The 14,501-nt window shown below is 42.5% G+C and overlaps 2 protein-coding genes across 2 annotated transcripts in view; one reads left to right on the plus strand and one right to left on the minus strand.

Annotated features, from left to right (window-relative positions):
• CREB3L2 (cAMP responsive element binding protein 3-like 2) overlaps window positions 1-14,501 on the plus strand; it is a 138,551-nt gene that overhangs the window by 44,863 nt on the left and 79,187 nt on the right. The gene's annotated exons all lie outside the window — the stretch shown is intronic.
• On the minus strand, window positions 3,356-7,680 carry LOC105550536. The gene is given in 6 exon segments (XM_011995482.1): window positions 3,356-3,417; window positions 3,420-3,465; window positions 4,526-4,554; window positions 5,788-5,877; window positions 5,880-5,911; window positions 7,625-7,680. Coding segments are annotated over 6 exon segments (315 nt in total).

Raw genomic sequence — 14,501 nt, forward strand, 5'->3', positions numbered from 1 at the left:
TTTATAATTTGGAGGAAGGAAGTAAATTTAATGCAGAATGTAAACATTTAACAATTTAAGCTTCTTCCTAAAATAATAGATTGACTTTTTAAGCCCACATTTCTTTCTGAGTAAAAGAAATAATTCTTGGAGGCCGAGGTCTTTGCCTGAGGTTGGGAGTTCGAGACCAGCCTGGCCAACATAGTGAAACCCCGTCTCTACTAACAATACAAAAAATTAGCTGGGTGTGGTGGCATGCACCTCTAATCCCAGCTACTCGGGAGGCTGAGGTGGGAGAATCGCTTGAAACCGGGAGGTGGAGGTTGCAGTGAGCTGAGATCGTGCCATCGCACTCCAGCCTGGGCTACAAGAGCGAAACTCCATCTCAAAAAAAAAAAAAAAAAAAAAAAGGAAATTATTTAGTTTTAAGTTTAAAATAATTGATAAATGAGATTATGTTTATTTGTTAATTTAAATGAAATAAAATACATGCTTCTGTAGTGGTTATATTATGGGAAAACTGTTCACAATATGCACAATTAATTATTTGAATTTCAGATGGTTCCCCTGTGGATGTCTTTACATGTGTATGCTTTAGAGCCAGAGGTAATTGATTCAATGTTGTCTTTTATTAGATATTTCCAGGCCAATATGCCACTGACCCTGTTATATATTCCTGATTCTCTCTCTAAGCCTTGGAAAGGTTTTGGACAAAATCACTAATATTCTAACTCTTCTGGTGGAATTTCAGTTTTCACAATTACTTCTTTCTGTCTTTTATTTTCTCTCCCCTCCCCCACTCCGTGTGTGTGTGCATGTGTATGTGTATAAATACACACATATGTATTTATTTTGCATTTACTTATAGTCACTGTATTTTAAGCTTGCATTCTCGTGGAAAGTCTATGTTATGAACTTAGCACTTATTCCTCAGAGGCGGTTTAGATAATGGAAAATTCATGAGCTGTGTAACCAGACAGATGGTGGCTTAAATTCTAGCTCCAGCACATTCAAACCGCATGTTCTTGGCAAGTTACTTCACCTCTCTGTGCCTTGGTTTACTGCCCTATAAAATGGGTCTAATTATTACTTATCTAATGGGATAGTTATGAGAATTCACTATATAATGAGAAGTATATATTTTTTACTAGGTGTTAAAAGCACCTAGTAAAATCTCTCCATCAGTAGACACTGCTGCTGCTTCTGTTTTTGCTAGAGGACTACAATGGGGATATGAAGCATGAGAATTCTAAAAACTAGGGAATGGGAATGTGGAAAGTAGACCTCTGAGAAATAAAGGGAAGAGAGTGAAAGTGAAAAGTTACTGAGGTAAATAAGGATTTTATCACTCAACTTTCTGTTGTACTGGTGAACCAGTAATTAAATTACCTTACATTTTCTAAATATTGCATGTACTTTCCTCACTGGATGGCAAAAGATGCAGTTTACTTAGGGTAATTTAAGTTGGTTATTACACTTTGATTCTCATCATGCTTTCTTTCACCCTGGTTTGTAGAATATTTGAGAAATCATCGATCGGGCTCCCTGTCTTCGCGAAGTTGAATGTCATTTCAACATATGGTCATGTCTTGTCTCCCAGAATGTTTTTGGGAATGGTGTTCGAGGTTTTGCTACATAACAAATCACCGTACAACTTAGTGGCTTAAAACCACCATCATTTATTTAGCCTGCAATTCTGTGAACCAGCAATTTGGACTGGGCTCAGATGGACTCTTCTTCTGCTGGTCTCAGCTGGGTTCACCTATGAGTCTGTGGTCAGGTGCTGGTCAGCCAGCTCTGCTTCTAGGGGATGAGTGGCGATCAGCTAGGGTGATAGAGAAAGGGAATGGTGGGGAATATGGACCTTGGGGTTCACTCATTACCCAGAGACTAGTCCTGTCTTGTTCAGATGGCAGCTCAAGTTGCCAAAGACTCTTGGGGCCCAGTTTCAGAACTTGGACAATTACACTTCCACTTCATTGTGTTGGCCAAAGCAACTCGAAACGCCATTGCAGAATCAAAGAGCAGAGAAACAGACATCACCTCTTCCTGGGAGGGCCTGCCAAGCATTGAGGCCGTTTTCACAATCCTCCTTAGGTGGGGTCTCTACAGTCCTCATTAACAAGTCAATTCTGGTCTCTTGGAGTCAATAGGTTCCTTCTCAGATGTGAGACAGACGTACACACATACTGTAGTAACTTCTGCTTTCATGTTAGTCTCTTAAAAAATGACTTGGCATTTTGGAGACTGAAAAGAAGTACTTAAGTTTTTACATCCCTTATGTTGCAGACAGATTGCAAGTGTGTGAAGTGTTGGCACCAGAGGATTGACCCTGACCACACTGGGCCTTCCTTGGATTTAATCCTGACCAGATCCACTCACCCGTGTCTAAGCAGTGGTCAGGCAGAATGAGGAAGTGTCAGCTGGTGACCTCACTAGAGGCTCTTCAGGTGGCCCTGGATCCAGAGCAGCTTATTGATTGTCTTTGATGCAGAAAGTGAGACATAGGAGAAAGGGCCGCCCCTTAACTCACTGGATTTCTTGAAACATTTAAACATTGCATTGTACCAAATGCCAAGCAGATAAGTGAGTTCCTCAAATGCAGCTTTTTAAAACTCTTGTCACCCATCAGATGATCTCAAGCTGTTTGGCTTGTTTGAAGCAGCCAAGGATTTCTTTTCTTTCTTTCTTTCTTCTTTTTTAAACAGGCAGGGTCTCACTCTGTTGCCCAGGCTGGTCTTGAACTCCTGAGCTAAATCGATCCTCCTGCCTTGCCTCCCAGAGTATTGGGATACAGGTGTGAACCACTGTCCCTGGCCAAAGTTTTATTTTCTGATCATTGTGGGGAAAAGTAAATTCCAAGATTTTTCCCAAGACAGTAGACTTAGGATCTTAGTGGTTTGTCTCCAAGTCACAAACTTAAGGGGTTCTTTTTTTACGTGAATTTTACCTGAGTTCTCACTTGTGTTGGGCCATCACGTTTGTTATGCATAGCCTTGGGCTTGTGTGCCTTGGGTAATGTGAACTGTTTGAATTGACTTCTGGCCTGTAAACTCTACTCTCTTCCCACTGAGGACTGACCCCAGGGAACTGCATGAGTCAGGGAGCTGCGTGTTTCCCTTGGTGACCATGGAAATTAGGAACAGTGATGACCTGGATTTAGGGGAAAACTGGAAAGTGACTGATTCAGTTGAACAGCTCCTGGGGCTTCAGTGGGCCAGGCCTGGGACAGAACACGCCAGACACAATGTTCCTGCCTTCTGGGAGGAGGTCCTATATTGTAGCCATTGTTCCCTTGGGATCAAACAGCCTTCCACCCTGTGATACAGCAAAAATTAGTAAGAACGCATCTGAAGTGTTTTTGCTTATTGATGAATTAATACCTTGGCAGAGGAAAGAGATAAATGTCATTGCATTTACCACTCTTCTTATACACCTGGCTTTCTTACAGGTGCGTTCTTTGAAGAAAACTTGTGAAACCTGTAAATTGAATGGAAGGAGTAGGAATTATTTGGGTTATTACAATATTCTTCGCTTTCTAAAAATGAAGAAAAATTATCCATCTTCTCAAGTTTAAGAGTTCTATACTAGTTGAGGGGCTGGGCCTAGTTGCTGAGGTTGGAGTTACTGTATTTTTTTCTGATGCGAAGTAGTCTGGGCCCAGTGGAGATTCCAGGGTGAAGGAGAACTTGGGATTGTATAATTAGGCATCCCTGTGGACAGTCAGGATGCTGTACAGATGGTGGGGAAAGCAATGAGGTTGTGACATTAATGGATTTCCCAAGTGTTTATTTGGCTTCTGTTATGTCTAGGCATTGTAGATTCCTGTAGTCACATCCTTGAAGAGAGAGAAATAAGTTAAAAAAAAAAAATGCAAAAAGTAAGTGGTAAATGTGTTAAGAGAAGGAAATCTTTGGGTGCATTTTGGGTGCCTAGTGACATGACTTCCTGGGTGAGTGGAAGAAGGCTAGTTTGTGGAAGTAGCAGTTTTCCAGTGGAGAAGGGAGGGAAGTGGAATTCCAGGCTGTAGGAACCTGTGTTCAAGACGGGGAGGAGTGAAGAGCACTGTGTGTTCAGGGAACTCCATGTCATCGTTACATCTGACTAGACCAGAGCGGGAACCGAGTGGAGAGGCAGAAGAAGAAAAGACAAAACATTTTATGAATTTTAATATTCACTGGGGGGTGGGGGGCATTGGATTAAATCCACACACACACTGCTTTTTAAAAAGGCCTCTGTTTGACAAAATGAAATGCTGTTCAGCTCTAAAAGTAGCTCTTCACTACTGGGTTAATTGAATTTGGCTACTTTCCTCTAAGTGACAAATCGCTTTTTCTAGAAAAAGGTGAACAGATTCACCTAGCTCAGTGCGGAATGTTGTTTCACCTGTCTGAATGGTCTCTTTTAGGTGGGGCCTTATGCTGTAGGCTAGCAATCGCAAATCTTTGCCCAACTCGAAGAATTCAGAACCTGGATTGTGAAATACAAGTAAAAGTAAAATAACTATCATTGTTATTTTCTACTGTTTCAATATGGCTCATCTGGGCTGTGGCTTCTCGAGAAATATTTGGCACGAAAGGACAAATATTTACAGGACCCGAAAGATGGAAGGTAGAGAGTGCAATGGCAGTTTGAGAGCAGCTCAGGTGGGCTTCGGAGCTTTTGTGAATAAGAGAGAGCTCAGGTTTGATTTAGCGGAAATTGATTTCAAAATTAATTCTATTACTGGAAACTTGCACTGGGGGGGGAAACCTGGGTATTACTGTCCACTGCTAACACTGCGAAACAATTTTCTTCTGGCAGGAGTGGTAGTTGGAATTTAAACCAGACACTGACCTGAGATGCTCTCTAAAGTAAATTGACTAAACACTTATTTGCAAATGCTCTATAATGAAAATGTCCAATTAGACTGAAATTGTATTCTACTCCTTATAGCTTATTCATCTCACTTGGTGAGTGCTTTTTAATTTTATATCCACTTATAAGTGGGAAACAACTGTTTATAAATAATTAGAAGGCCTTTGGGTCTTCTCTGATTCAAAGTCTTACATTCCTGAGGCAAACTGATGGTTCTGTCTTGCCACCAAATACCTGGTGCCTGGTAACACAAGCGGCAGCAAAATCTGAGACCTCAAATCAAGTGCCTTAGCTAGTGTTTTAAACATCAAAGTATGAGTGATTTCAATTGGATTGAAAAGTACCCAGTGAGAGAAATTTTACTTGCATCAAGGAAGACTAGGATTTGAATGTGTCCAATGACTGTCCCCATATATCCTGGGGGAAGTTATTTAACCCATTAATGCCTTAAGTTGCAATTTTTTGAATTTTTGCATGAATGAAAAATCAGACCTTGGCGATGACCTTGAGTGGTAGGATATAAATAACTCCCACATGCTTAGCGTTCCAATAATGGAACACTAGGCATATTAATCTTTCCAAGCTTCAGTTTCTGCCTTTATAAAAAGGAGATGACAGTGCTCAGATCTGCCTCTTTGAGGTGGGTTTTAATTTTATTGGTAATATTTCAGTTCTTTTTCAAAAATTTGAGGCCAAGATCGCAGATTTACATTTGAAGAGTGTAGGTGGTGGATTTCAGGGGTACCTGTTAAATTATTTTCTGAGTTATGTTTGTTTCAGATTGTTTTCCAATTAGACCAAAAATTTAATCACAAATTAGAAGTGAAAATGCCAAGTGCCCTCACACCTATTTCTAGACTCCATGAGTATTTTTGAACCGGACGCGTATGTTTGGCTTGTGGGGATTAAGGCGAGAGCAGTGAGGTGGCAGTGCTGAAGAACTAATCATAAGACTACCATCTTCACCCTCCCCCATTCTGTGGTGCTTCCCAGACCAGGATGCGACCAGCTGCAATCCACCCGGGCTTTGCTGCTTGCTCCAGAAACTGTCTGTGAACACGTGCTTTTTCTATACCTGTTGAATGGGTTCTTACTGTACTCATTGAAGATGGAAATAAATGGGCAAGGATTTCTGATGGAATAGTAGTGTATCTGTAACCACTTACAAAAGGTCAGCCTGGTGAGAATTAGGGGTCATGAGAGGGATTGGTTTATCATGATCATTCATTGTTTACTTCTAAATGTAGGTTAACGTGGTCGAAGAATGGTGTCTCTACCAGTGGCTCTGTCCGGGGAACTTTAGAGTTTTATGTTAAATAAGAACCCAGACTCTGGCAGTTATAGGGCCTGGTTTCTTGGATCTGGGTTTTCAATCACTGGGAGTCTGGAGTGACTAATTACCCTAGCGCTTAGGCAACATTATAGTCTTCTTTCTATTCGTTTATAGGTTGGGCAGTTGTTCCGGCTTCTCTGGGACTGAGAGGTATCCCAGGATGTGGAACTTTACAACCAGAAAAGTCTGAGGCAACTGGGGCAGCTGGTCTTCCTACTTTCTAGCCTCCATGCCTTCCTCTTCTCCTCTTGCCTGCCTCCTCTCTCATGACCAGACAATTCCATGAGCATTCCAAACTCTTTAGGCTGCTGTTACAGATAAACTTTACATGTGGTGCACCTGGGGAGTTTGGCAACACAAAGTGATTCATTTTAAAAAGTAGGAGTGCTCTTAGGGTAGTTTGGATGCAAGCATGACCTGCCTTTATAGAGGTTACATGTGCGCTGCCTGCAGTGCTCCTGATGATTTCTTTGCGGTTCTTTCCTTTTTGCTGAAAGTGTTCTGAAAATAGAGAGCCGCGGCCATTATAGTTAGAACAGGGAGCAAACAGACACCTCTGAGATGATCCCTAGCCCCCTGCGCCCTGTCTGGGTCCACCCCTACTTCTAGGTAGCTATCTGCTGTCACCACCTGCAAGAGCAGGAGTGTTTGTAAGTTGTGGATTATGTCCCCAGGATTACTAGTTTTTCTTTTTCAGGAAAAATAATACACAATTCAAGCCAAAATGTAAACAAGCACTAAGATCCTACACTTTTGTTCCCGGTAATCATTAAATGCTGTGGGTCATTTCACAATTTCAGTTGTCATTTCAGTTATCCCTCACACGTAGACAGGACAGGTCCAACCTGTATCTCAAGGTCAAAGGGCTGGACTCTACTTATGTGTGTGGAGCTTCGGAATACCAGGCAGAAACCCATGCAGAGAGGTTGCCTCTCAAGATTTTGATCTTGTCTCCTCCGTGAAGAATGACACGAAGAATTTCTCTTTCCTTATGATTCATCAGGAGAGTGCCATTTATTCTTCCAGGTTTCCAGCTCACACACCCCTGCTACTTTTTCCTCCTGGAGAGGTTACAGGACCTTGTGATCTTACTGGGCTGTGTGAAAACCCCATGATGATGCCTTTCCCTTCTGCGGGTCTCTGACCGTCTGTTGTAAGTGCTCTTTTTTCTCTTGGTTATCTAGCTGCCAGCTGTTTACAAACTAGTTTGCATCAAGTGGTTGCCTAGAAACCATTATGAAAACAGGATTAGGCAAAGCATTTTTTCTATATTACAGCTGCTTTCTGATGAAGGCTTGGCATTAGAAAGAGCTCAGTGTGTACCCCTTCCCAGCCTTAAAACACAATGCAAGTGAAACAAGGACTTTCCAACAGAGATGACTTGATTTCTCTATAGTCACATTTCGAGACAGTCATCACCCACCCAACTGTCCCCTCCTCTGCAAACCCACATACCCTTCCCTTTCAGGAGAGCCATGTGTGGGGGATGGTTGACCCTTTTTAAAGAACATTTAACATAAACCAACAGCAGGTCTCAGATACTGCTATTTACCCATCCATTCTTCGGGCCTTAGCTAGACTGGAGTGGGTGCAGAGAAGTTAGAAGGCTCTGGCAGTAATTTGGTCGTAAAGAAGGAATGTGTTATGTGGAGTAGCAGTTAATCAACTAAGCGGTAAGCAGGTTTTCAGTGAAACACCACTGGGAGCTAATCCCACTTAACATCAACTACAGTGACTTAGAGGGAACAAGCTCTCTAACTCTGAGCTCTCTTCTTTCCCAGGAAATAAATCAGGATGAAGTCAAGAGACATCAAGGAGTTTACATTAAAAGGTCTTAGTAAGTGATTGAAATATTCTTAAACTGGCTGGGCGCAGCGGCTCATACCTGTAATCCCAGTACTTTGGAAGGCTGAGGCAGGCAGATCACTTGAGGTCAGGAGTTCGAGACCAGCCTGGCCAACATGGTGAAACCGTGTCTCTTCTAAAAATACAAAAATTAGCCAGGCGTGGTGGCAGGCATCTGTAATCCCAGCTGAGGCAGGCGGATCGCTGGAACCCTGGAGGCGGAGGTTGTAGTAAGCCAAGATCACACCACTGCACTCCAGCCTGGTTGACAGAGTGAGAGAGTGAGACCCTATCTGAAAAAGAAAGAAAGAAAGAAAGAAAGAAAGATTCTTAAACTCCTCCTGGAATAGGATAGATAGGTAAATAAGTGATTATGTCTGGATTTGGGGTCACAGGAGAAAGAGGAATCAGGAAAAACTTAGTAAGTCAGCAAATACTGAGCACTTGCAGATATGGTAGAGTGGGGTGGGGTAGTAGGGTGTCAGTCAAACACTGAGCAAGACGGACAGTCCCTGTATATTCTAGTGCAAAGGTGGGGAAGCAGGGGCCACATGATAAAAACTGGAACAGATAAATTGGTAAGCTAATTTCAGATACTGGCAAATGCAGTGAAGATGACAAAATGGGACCTGTGGCTCCTGTAGGGGACACGGACACTGCTTTTCTAAGGTGACATTTGAGTTGAAAGACTAAGAGCCTGAGGGCTGGGTGGGGATATCCTCTCAGCCGTGGGGAGGATGGGAAGGAGGCTGAGTATATGGAAGAGATAGTTAATAGAAATCAAACACAACGAGAACCTTCAATGTTAGATGACAAATCAGGTCCATACTAGGAAGATCTTTTCCAGGTTTCCCAGAAAAGTAAATCAAACCTCACCAGGCCTCCAGATGGTTTTAATTACCTTTTCGTAGGGCTGCCGAACAGGGTATTAGTCATAGACTTGACAATAAGGACTCGTGGGTTTTTTTCAGAGATATTAATGGATGGGAGTAATTTTGCATTTGAAACTTTATTTTTAAACTACGAAAATAACATATTACCGAAGTTAGAGAAATCAGAAAAATCTCTTATGTTCCCACTATCCTAACAGCCCTGTTATCTATTTTGTATATTTCTTTTTCTTTCTTTTTTTTTTTTTTTTTGAGGACTAGGTCTCGCTCTGTCACCCAGGTTGTAGTGCAGTGGCGTGATCCTGACTCACTAGAGCCTCCACCTCCTGGGCTTAAGGGATCCTCCCACCTCAGCCTCCTAAGTAGCTGGGACTGCAGCTGTGCACCACCACACTCAGCTAATTAAAACATTTGTTTTTGTTAGAGACAGTGGCTCCCTATGTTGCCTAGACTGGTCTCGAATTCCTGGGTTCAAGCAGTCCTTGGGCCTCACCTCCCAGAGTGCTGGGATTACAGGCATGAGCCACCACGTCTGGCCTGTTTTGTGTATTTCTTACAGTCTTTTTCATGTATATGATTTTGGATAGTTAATATATTGCCCTTTGAATGCATGACAGGCATTTCCCCAATACTTCCTTAAGCTTATATACCATACTTATACATTTTAGTAAGTACAATCAATTCTTGTTATTTGCAGTGGTTAGGGTCTGTTAAGTCACTGTGAACACTGAACTAGCAAATACTAAACCATTGCTGCTAAGGGAAATAGAGGATTAGGTTCCTGCGGTGTCTGATTACATTTTTATCACTAACCAGTATATAATCTTGTTTTATGTGTGCTTCTGTTTAAGGACACCATACTTGATGTATTAGTATATTGTTGGTTTATTAACATTGAACTACGGCCAAGAGTGCTATCACCCATACCTGAACAAAGCTTATCGAACACGTGGATTTTTTTCTGTGAGGCACATCACAGCCGTCTTGTACTTAGGACACTAGAGAGCACTTAGCACTGTGCTTGGGAGGTTTTAGACAGCAACGTCACCAACAAAAAGCACAAAGATGTGAAAAACAACATGGCACTAAATAGACCATGAAAAGGACCCTGCGTAACAGCCTGAGAGCTAGATCAAGAAGGCAGAGCATGCCCTGCTTCAACCTTAGCTGGGCATGTGCATGTCAGTGACCCAAATTTTTTGCCACACTATGTGGATTCTCAAATGACCATGAAAGTGCCACATGTATTGATTTTTGAGGTTACAAATCAATTTTATCAATTAGACACAATTCATAAATATGCAATCTGTGAATAATGAGGATCAGTGTATTATTCTTCAGACTGTACCATGTTTGTACCATGAAACTAGGGATCCTGAAACTAGGGAGAACCTCCCCAAGCCTTTGAATTACTAGAGTGGAGAAATAAAAAGGTTCCTTTCTCCTGATAATTTTGTAATTAAATGAGAATATGTGAGTCCTTTATAAAGTGTGTTTTGAGATCTAGATTACACCTTACAATGACACGGTTTCTGACATGTCCTTGTTTGTTTGTTTGTTTTGCCATGAAACTGAATGATAAATGGCTCACCTTCAGATGCGTACACAGACACACTGCTATTCTGGTGTTTGTGGAGCCTTCGTAATACCTCCTCACTCCCCACCCCAAACAAACCAAATTCCTGAAGAAAGCACTACTACGGAGTAGCTCAGAAGCATGGGGTAGGGGAGAAACAGCCCTCTGTGTCTCAGAAGGGAGCGGTGGTGATAATATCACCTTACATTTACGAGGGGCTTTAGCATTTGTGAGCTTCTTTGATGTGGTCCAGTTTCCCCAGAAAAAGACATAAATGTGAACTGATGGTAATCATATCTGACCTTACCTGAAATGACTATCAGACATTTTGCCCTCCGGAGAAATCCAGGGTGTGAGTCTTGATCCTTTCTTTAACCAGCGCCTGTTTGGTGAGAATAGCTATCCCATTGGAAAACACAGTACCCCTCATATGACCCACAATTCCATGACAAAACCACTCACATTTTCACCATCAAAGATCAAGAAGCATATGGTGTAGTGGAAAGAGTGTGGCTTTTGCAGTCAGAGGAACTGATTTTGATTTCCTAGTTCTACCCCTTCCTTAGCTGTGCAACTTTGGGCAAGTTGTAAAGCCTCTCTGAGCTTGCATTTTCTCGTTGGGCTAATGGGATAATAATGACCCCACTCATGTGTCTGTTGTGAAGATTAAATAAAATAATATACTTAGCCACTTTCCTTATTATACTTCTGATAGTACCTCTCTTGACAAGGAGCTTATCAATAGATCCTTAGAGAAAATCAGTGAGTCATCTTAACGGTGACCTTTGTTTCCCACCAACTCGACCTGAAGTTGATCATTCTCAATAACACCATTATCAAATAACCAGTGTGGACTGGGTTTTGCATCCATGAGTGTCTAAGCAAATGTCACTATTTAATTTTATTCTTCCAAAACATGTTATTTTTTCCCTGGTGTGAGAAACACAAATGTTCCAAAGTAAACATTCATGAAATACCCCTTAGATTTTTTTTTCTAATCTTGATTGGGGTGTTGACAAGGTTTATGTCTGTGTTAGCTGTTGAATAAAGCCATAGAAGAGACTTGCTGAATATAACAGACCCAGGTCAAAGGGGTGTGGGAAGAAGAGGCTACTGTAACACTGGTGCCTATTTAATCCATGGGAAAAGCGAAATATAAGGAAGTAACTTGCACAGAAGGATCTTGAAACCAGGGAAAGCCTCCCCAAGCCTTCGAATTACTGAAGAAACAAAAAGATTCCCTCTCTCCTGATAATTTTGCAATTAAATGAGAATATGTGAGCCCTTTATAAAGTGTGTTTTGAGATTAGCTTCCACTTTACAATGACATCGTTTCTGACCTGTCCTTTTTTAAACATCTGTGGGAAGCTAGCAAGTGAATCCCAACTGCTGGATTGCCCATCACGGGTCAGTATCAGCCTCACTGTGGCAGAGATGATAGGGTCAGCAGTCTGAATGCTGAACTCCAGGTCCAAGTGGCTATTTCCTTTTGCACTTTGATAGCTGGCATTTGCCTAAGAAAAAATGATACTTCTTTGGGCTGACTTGGCCTTTGAGATTGCCCTGAGACCAGTGATCTCTGTACCCTGATGTGAGGTATAGACTTATTTCTCAACTAGGAAGAGGTACACCTTCATGTAAACATGTTTGGAACTTTGCTCCATTCTTGTGTGAATGTCCTGTATATTTCTGTTGACTCCTGTGGTGTAAGTTGGTAACAGACAGCCATCCTTAAGCCTGGGATCGTCACAAAACTGATGATCCCGCTGGTTTTCATCGTCATCACTAAAACTCATTTGAATGGCCAGTTGTTCATTATGTTGTGCAGGTCACAGAACAAGGACAATAAAATGCATCTGATATACGTTCTTGGAGTTTGCAGTCTATAACATAACTGGATAGGAGTGGTCAATTCGTTTTCATGAGGCTATTCTTTAGTTATGTACTCATGCTGTGGATTCAGTAGGAAAATTGAAACTAGAGAAGTCTTGTGGTGAGCCCAGCACACTTTTGAATAGCCAGGACGATCCTCTTAAATGTTAATATTTACCTTGGCCCAGGTAAATCAGTGTCCTGTTTCCTTCTGTTAACTTGCAGTGGATATCTGCAAGTAAGTAAACAGTCTAATAGTGAGAAATTTAGTAGGGACATGGAACTGAGACACCAAAATTCCAATACATTTGTTTTATTCCAACTTTGTAGAGTTGGAGAGTTGGAGGAGATAGAGAAGCTACAGGTAAGTTTTGGTGCCTACCGTAGTGTTCCCCTGGCTACTAGCAAGATGCAGCTTGGGCACTAGTTGAGAAAAACAGTTTAATCGTGAATTGAGTTTCAGCATGATGTAATACCAGCTTCAATAATGAACTAGTGAGCATGTTTTAGGTAGTCCTAGTAGGCTTTGAGCTGCAAGACAGCATCTTTGCATCTCCAGAATTTAGCACAGTTGACTGACACATCATGAATTCTGAATATGTCTTAGCTGAATTGAAGCCAAGGTGGTCAGAGAACAAGGGTAAGACACAAGAGCGAAGAGGCCTGGAGACAGGGAGTCATGGGAAAGCACTGTCTTCTGAGGTCCTCACTATTAGATCCAGGGGAGGAATTGTTGAGGTCAGGTATGGAAGTACCTCATTTATCCAGGGAGCCAGAAACAGAGCAGGAGGAGTTGGTGGGGTAGCTGCAGAGTGGCAGGGCCTGGGGCTCCAGGCTAGTGAGGGAGCCAACTCAAATGAAGGTCGGGCTGGAGGAGGCCTGGCACAGCTATAAACCTCCTGCAGAGACAGGGCAGGGGAAGGAAGTGAATGTGGAGGTGGATATTCCAGGCGTGACACCAGCCAAGCCAGGCTGTGACTGGTCTTCAGTTAAGAAATGTGTCTTATGTAAATGTGTCTACTTTGAGCATTTCAAAAATTCCTCTTCCTCCCTCCCCTCAGTTTTCCTGTAAAAGTTTCTTTAAAAAACTCAACTTGTTCTTGGCTAGACCATCAGGAAAAAAGAGATTTACCTAAACCTAGGCCAGGGCAGAACAACTGACCTGTGATCTGGGAGCCCACGTATGAAGTCGCGGGTGCCATCTTAGTCTGACTTCCTTCTCTAAAGGAGTGAGCTGAGGGGGGCAAATGGCGGGATCAAGACACAGGTGTGGAGAGGCTCAGGGGAGCCCAGGAGGGCACAGGCCAGGGCCACACCCCCAGTTTGAGGCTGCCTGAAAGTGTCACAGGTTCTCCAGCTCTCACATTTCTCTTCAGGATTCATTTTTCCTCCTCATGAATGTCTTCAGATAGTAGACACAGAGAAGCGAGGGTGTAGGTGAGGGAGTGGACAGAGATGTAGCCAGTCAGTGGGTGTATTAGTTTTCTCTTGCTACAGGTATTGATCGGGTGTGGCTGCCATAACAAAATACCACAACCGGGAGACTTAAACGACAGAAATGTATGTCTCATGATTCTGGAGGCTGGGAAGTCTGAGATCAGGGTGCCAGCATGGTTGGTTTCTGGTGAGGGCTGTCTTCCTGACTTGTAAATAGCCACCTTCTTGCTGTGTCCTTACTGGGTAGAGGGAAGAGAGAGAGAGAGGGAGCTAGGGCTTCAACATTTAGATTTTGGGGGGGACACAGTTCAATCCAGAGCACTACATCTAACAAATTACCGCAAACATTGTGGCTTAAAACAACCACATTTATTATCTCACATTTTCCACGAGTCAGGAGTCTGGGCATGGCTTCACTGGGTCCTGTCCTCAGTGGCTCACCAACCTGCAGTTAGGTGTCAACTGGGGCTGCAGTCTCATTTGAGGCTCGAGGTCCTCGTTCAGGATCACATGGTTGGAGACAGAATTCAGGGTTTTTATTTGTTTTTGTTTTTGTTTTTTTAATACATCTTCTAGTGGTTTGCCTCTTCCAGGCCAGCAGGAGGAAAATTTTTCTCATTTCTAGACCTTCTTTTAAAGGGATTGCCTTATTAGGTCAGACGCACTCAGGATAATCTCCATTTTGATGAACTCAGAGTCAACTGAATTGGAA

This window comes from Mandrillus leucophaeus, unplaced genomic scaffold, assembly GCF_000951045.1.
Source record: "Mandrillus leucophaeus isolate KB7577 unplaced genomic scaffold, Mleu.le_1.0 Scaffold49, whole genome shotgun sequence".
Lineage (NCBI taxonomy): Eukaryota > Metazoa > Chordata > Mammalia > Primates > Cercopithecidae > Mandrillus > Mandrillus leucophaeus.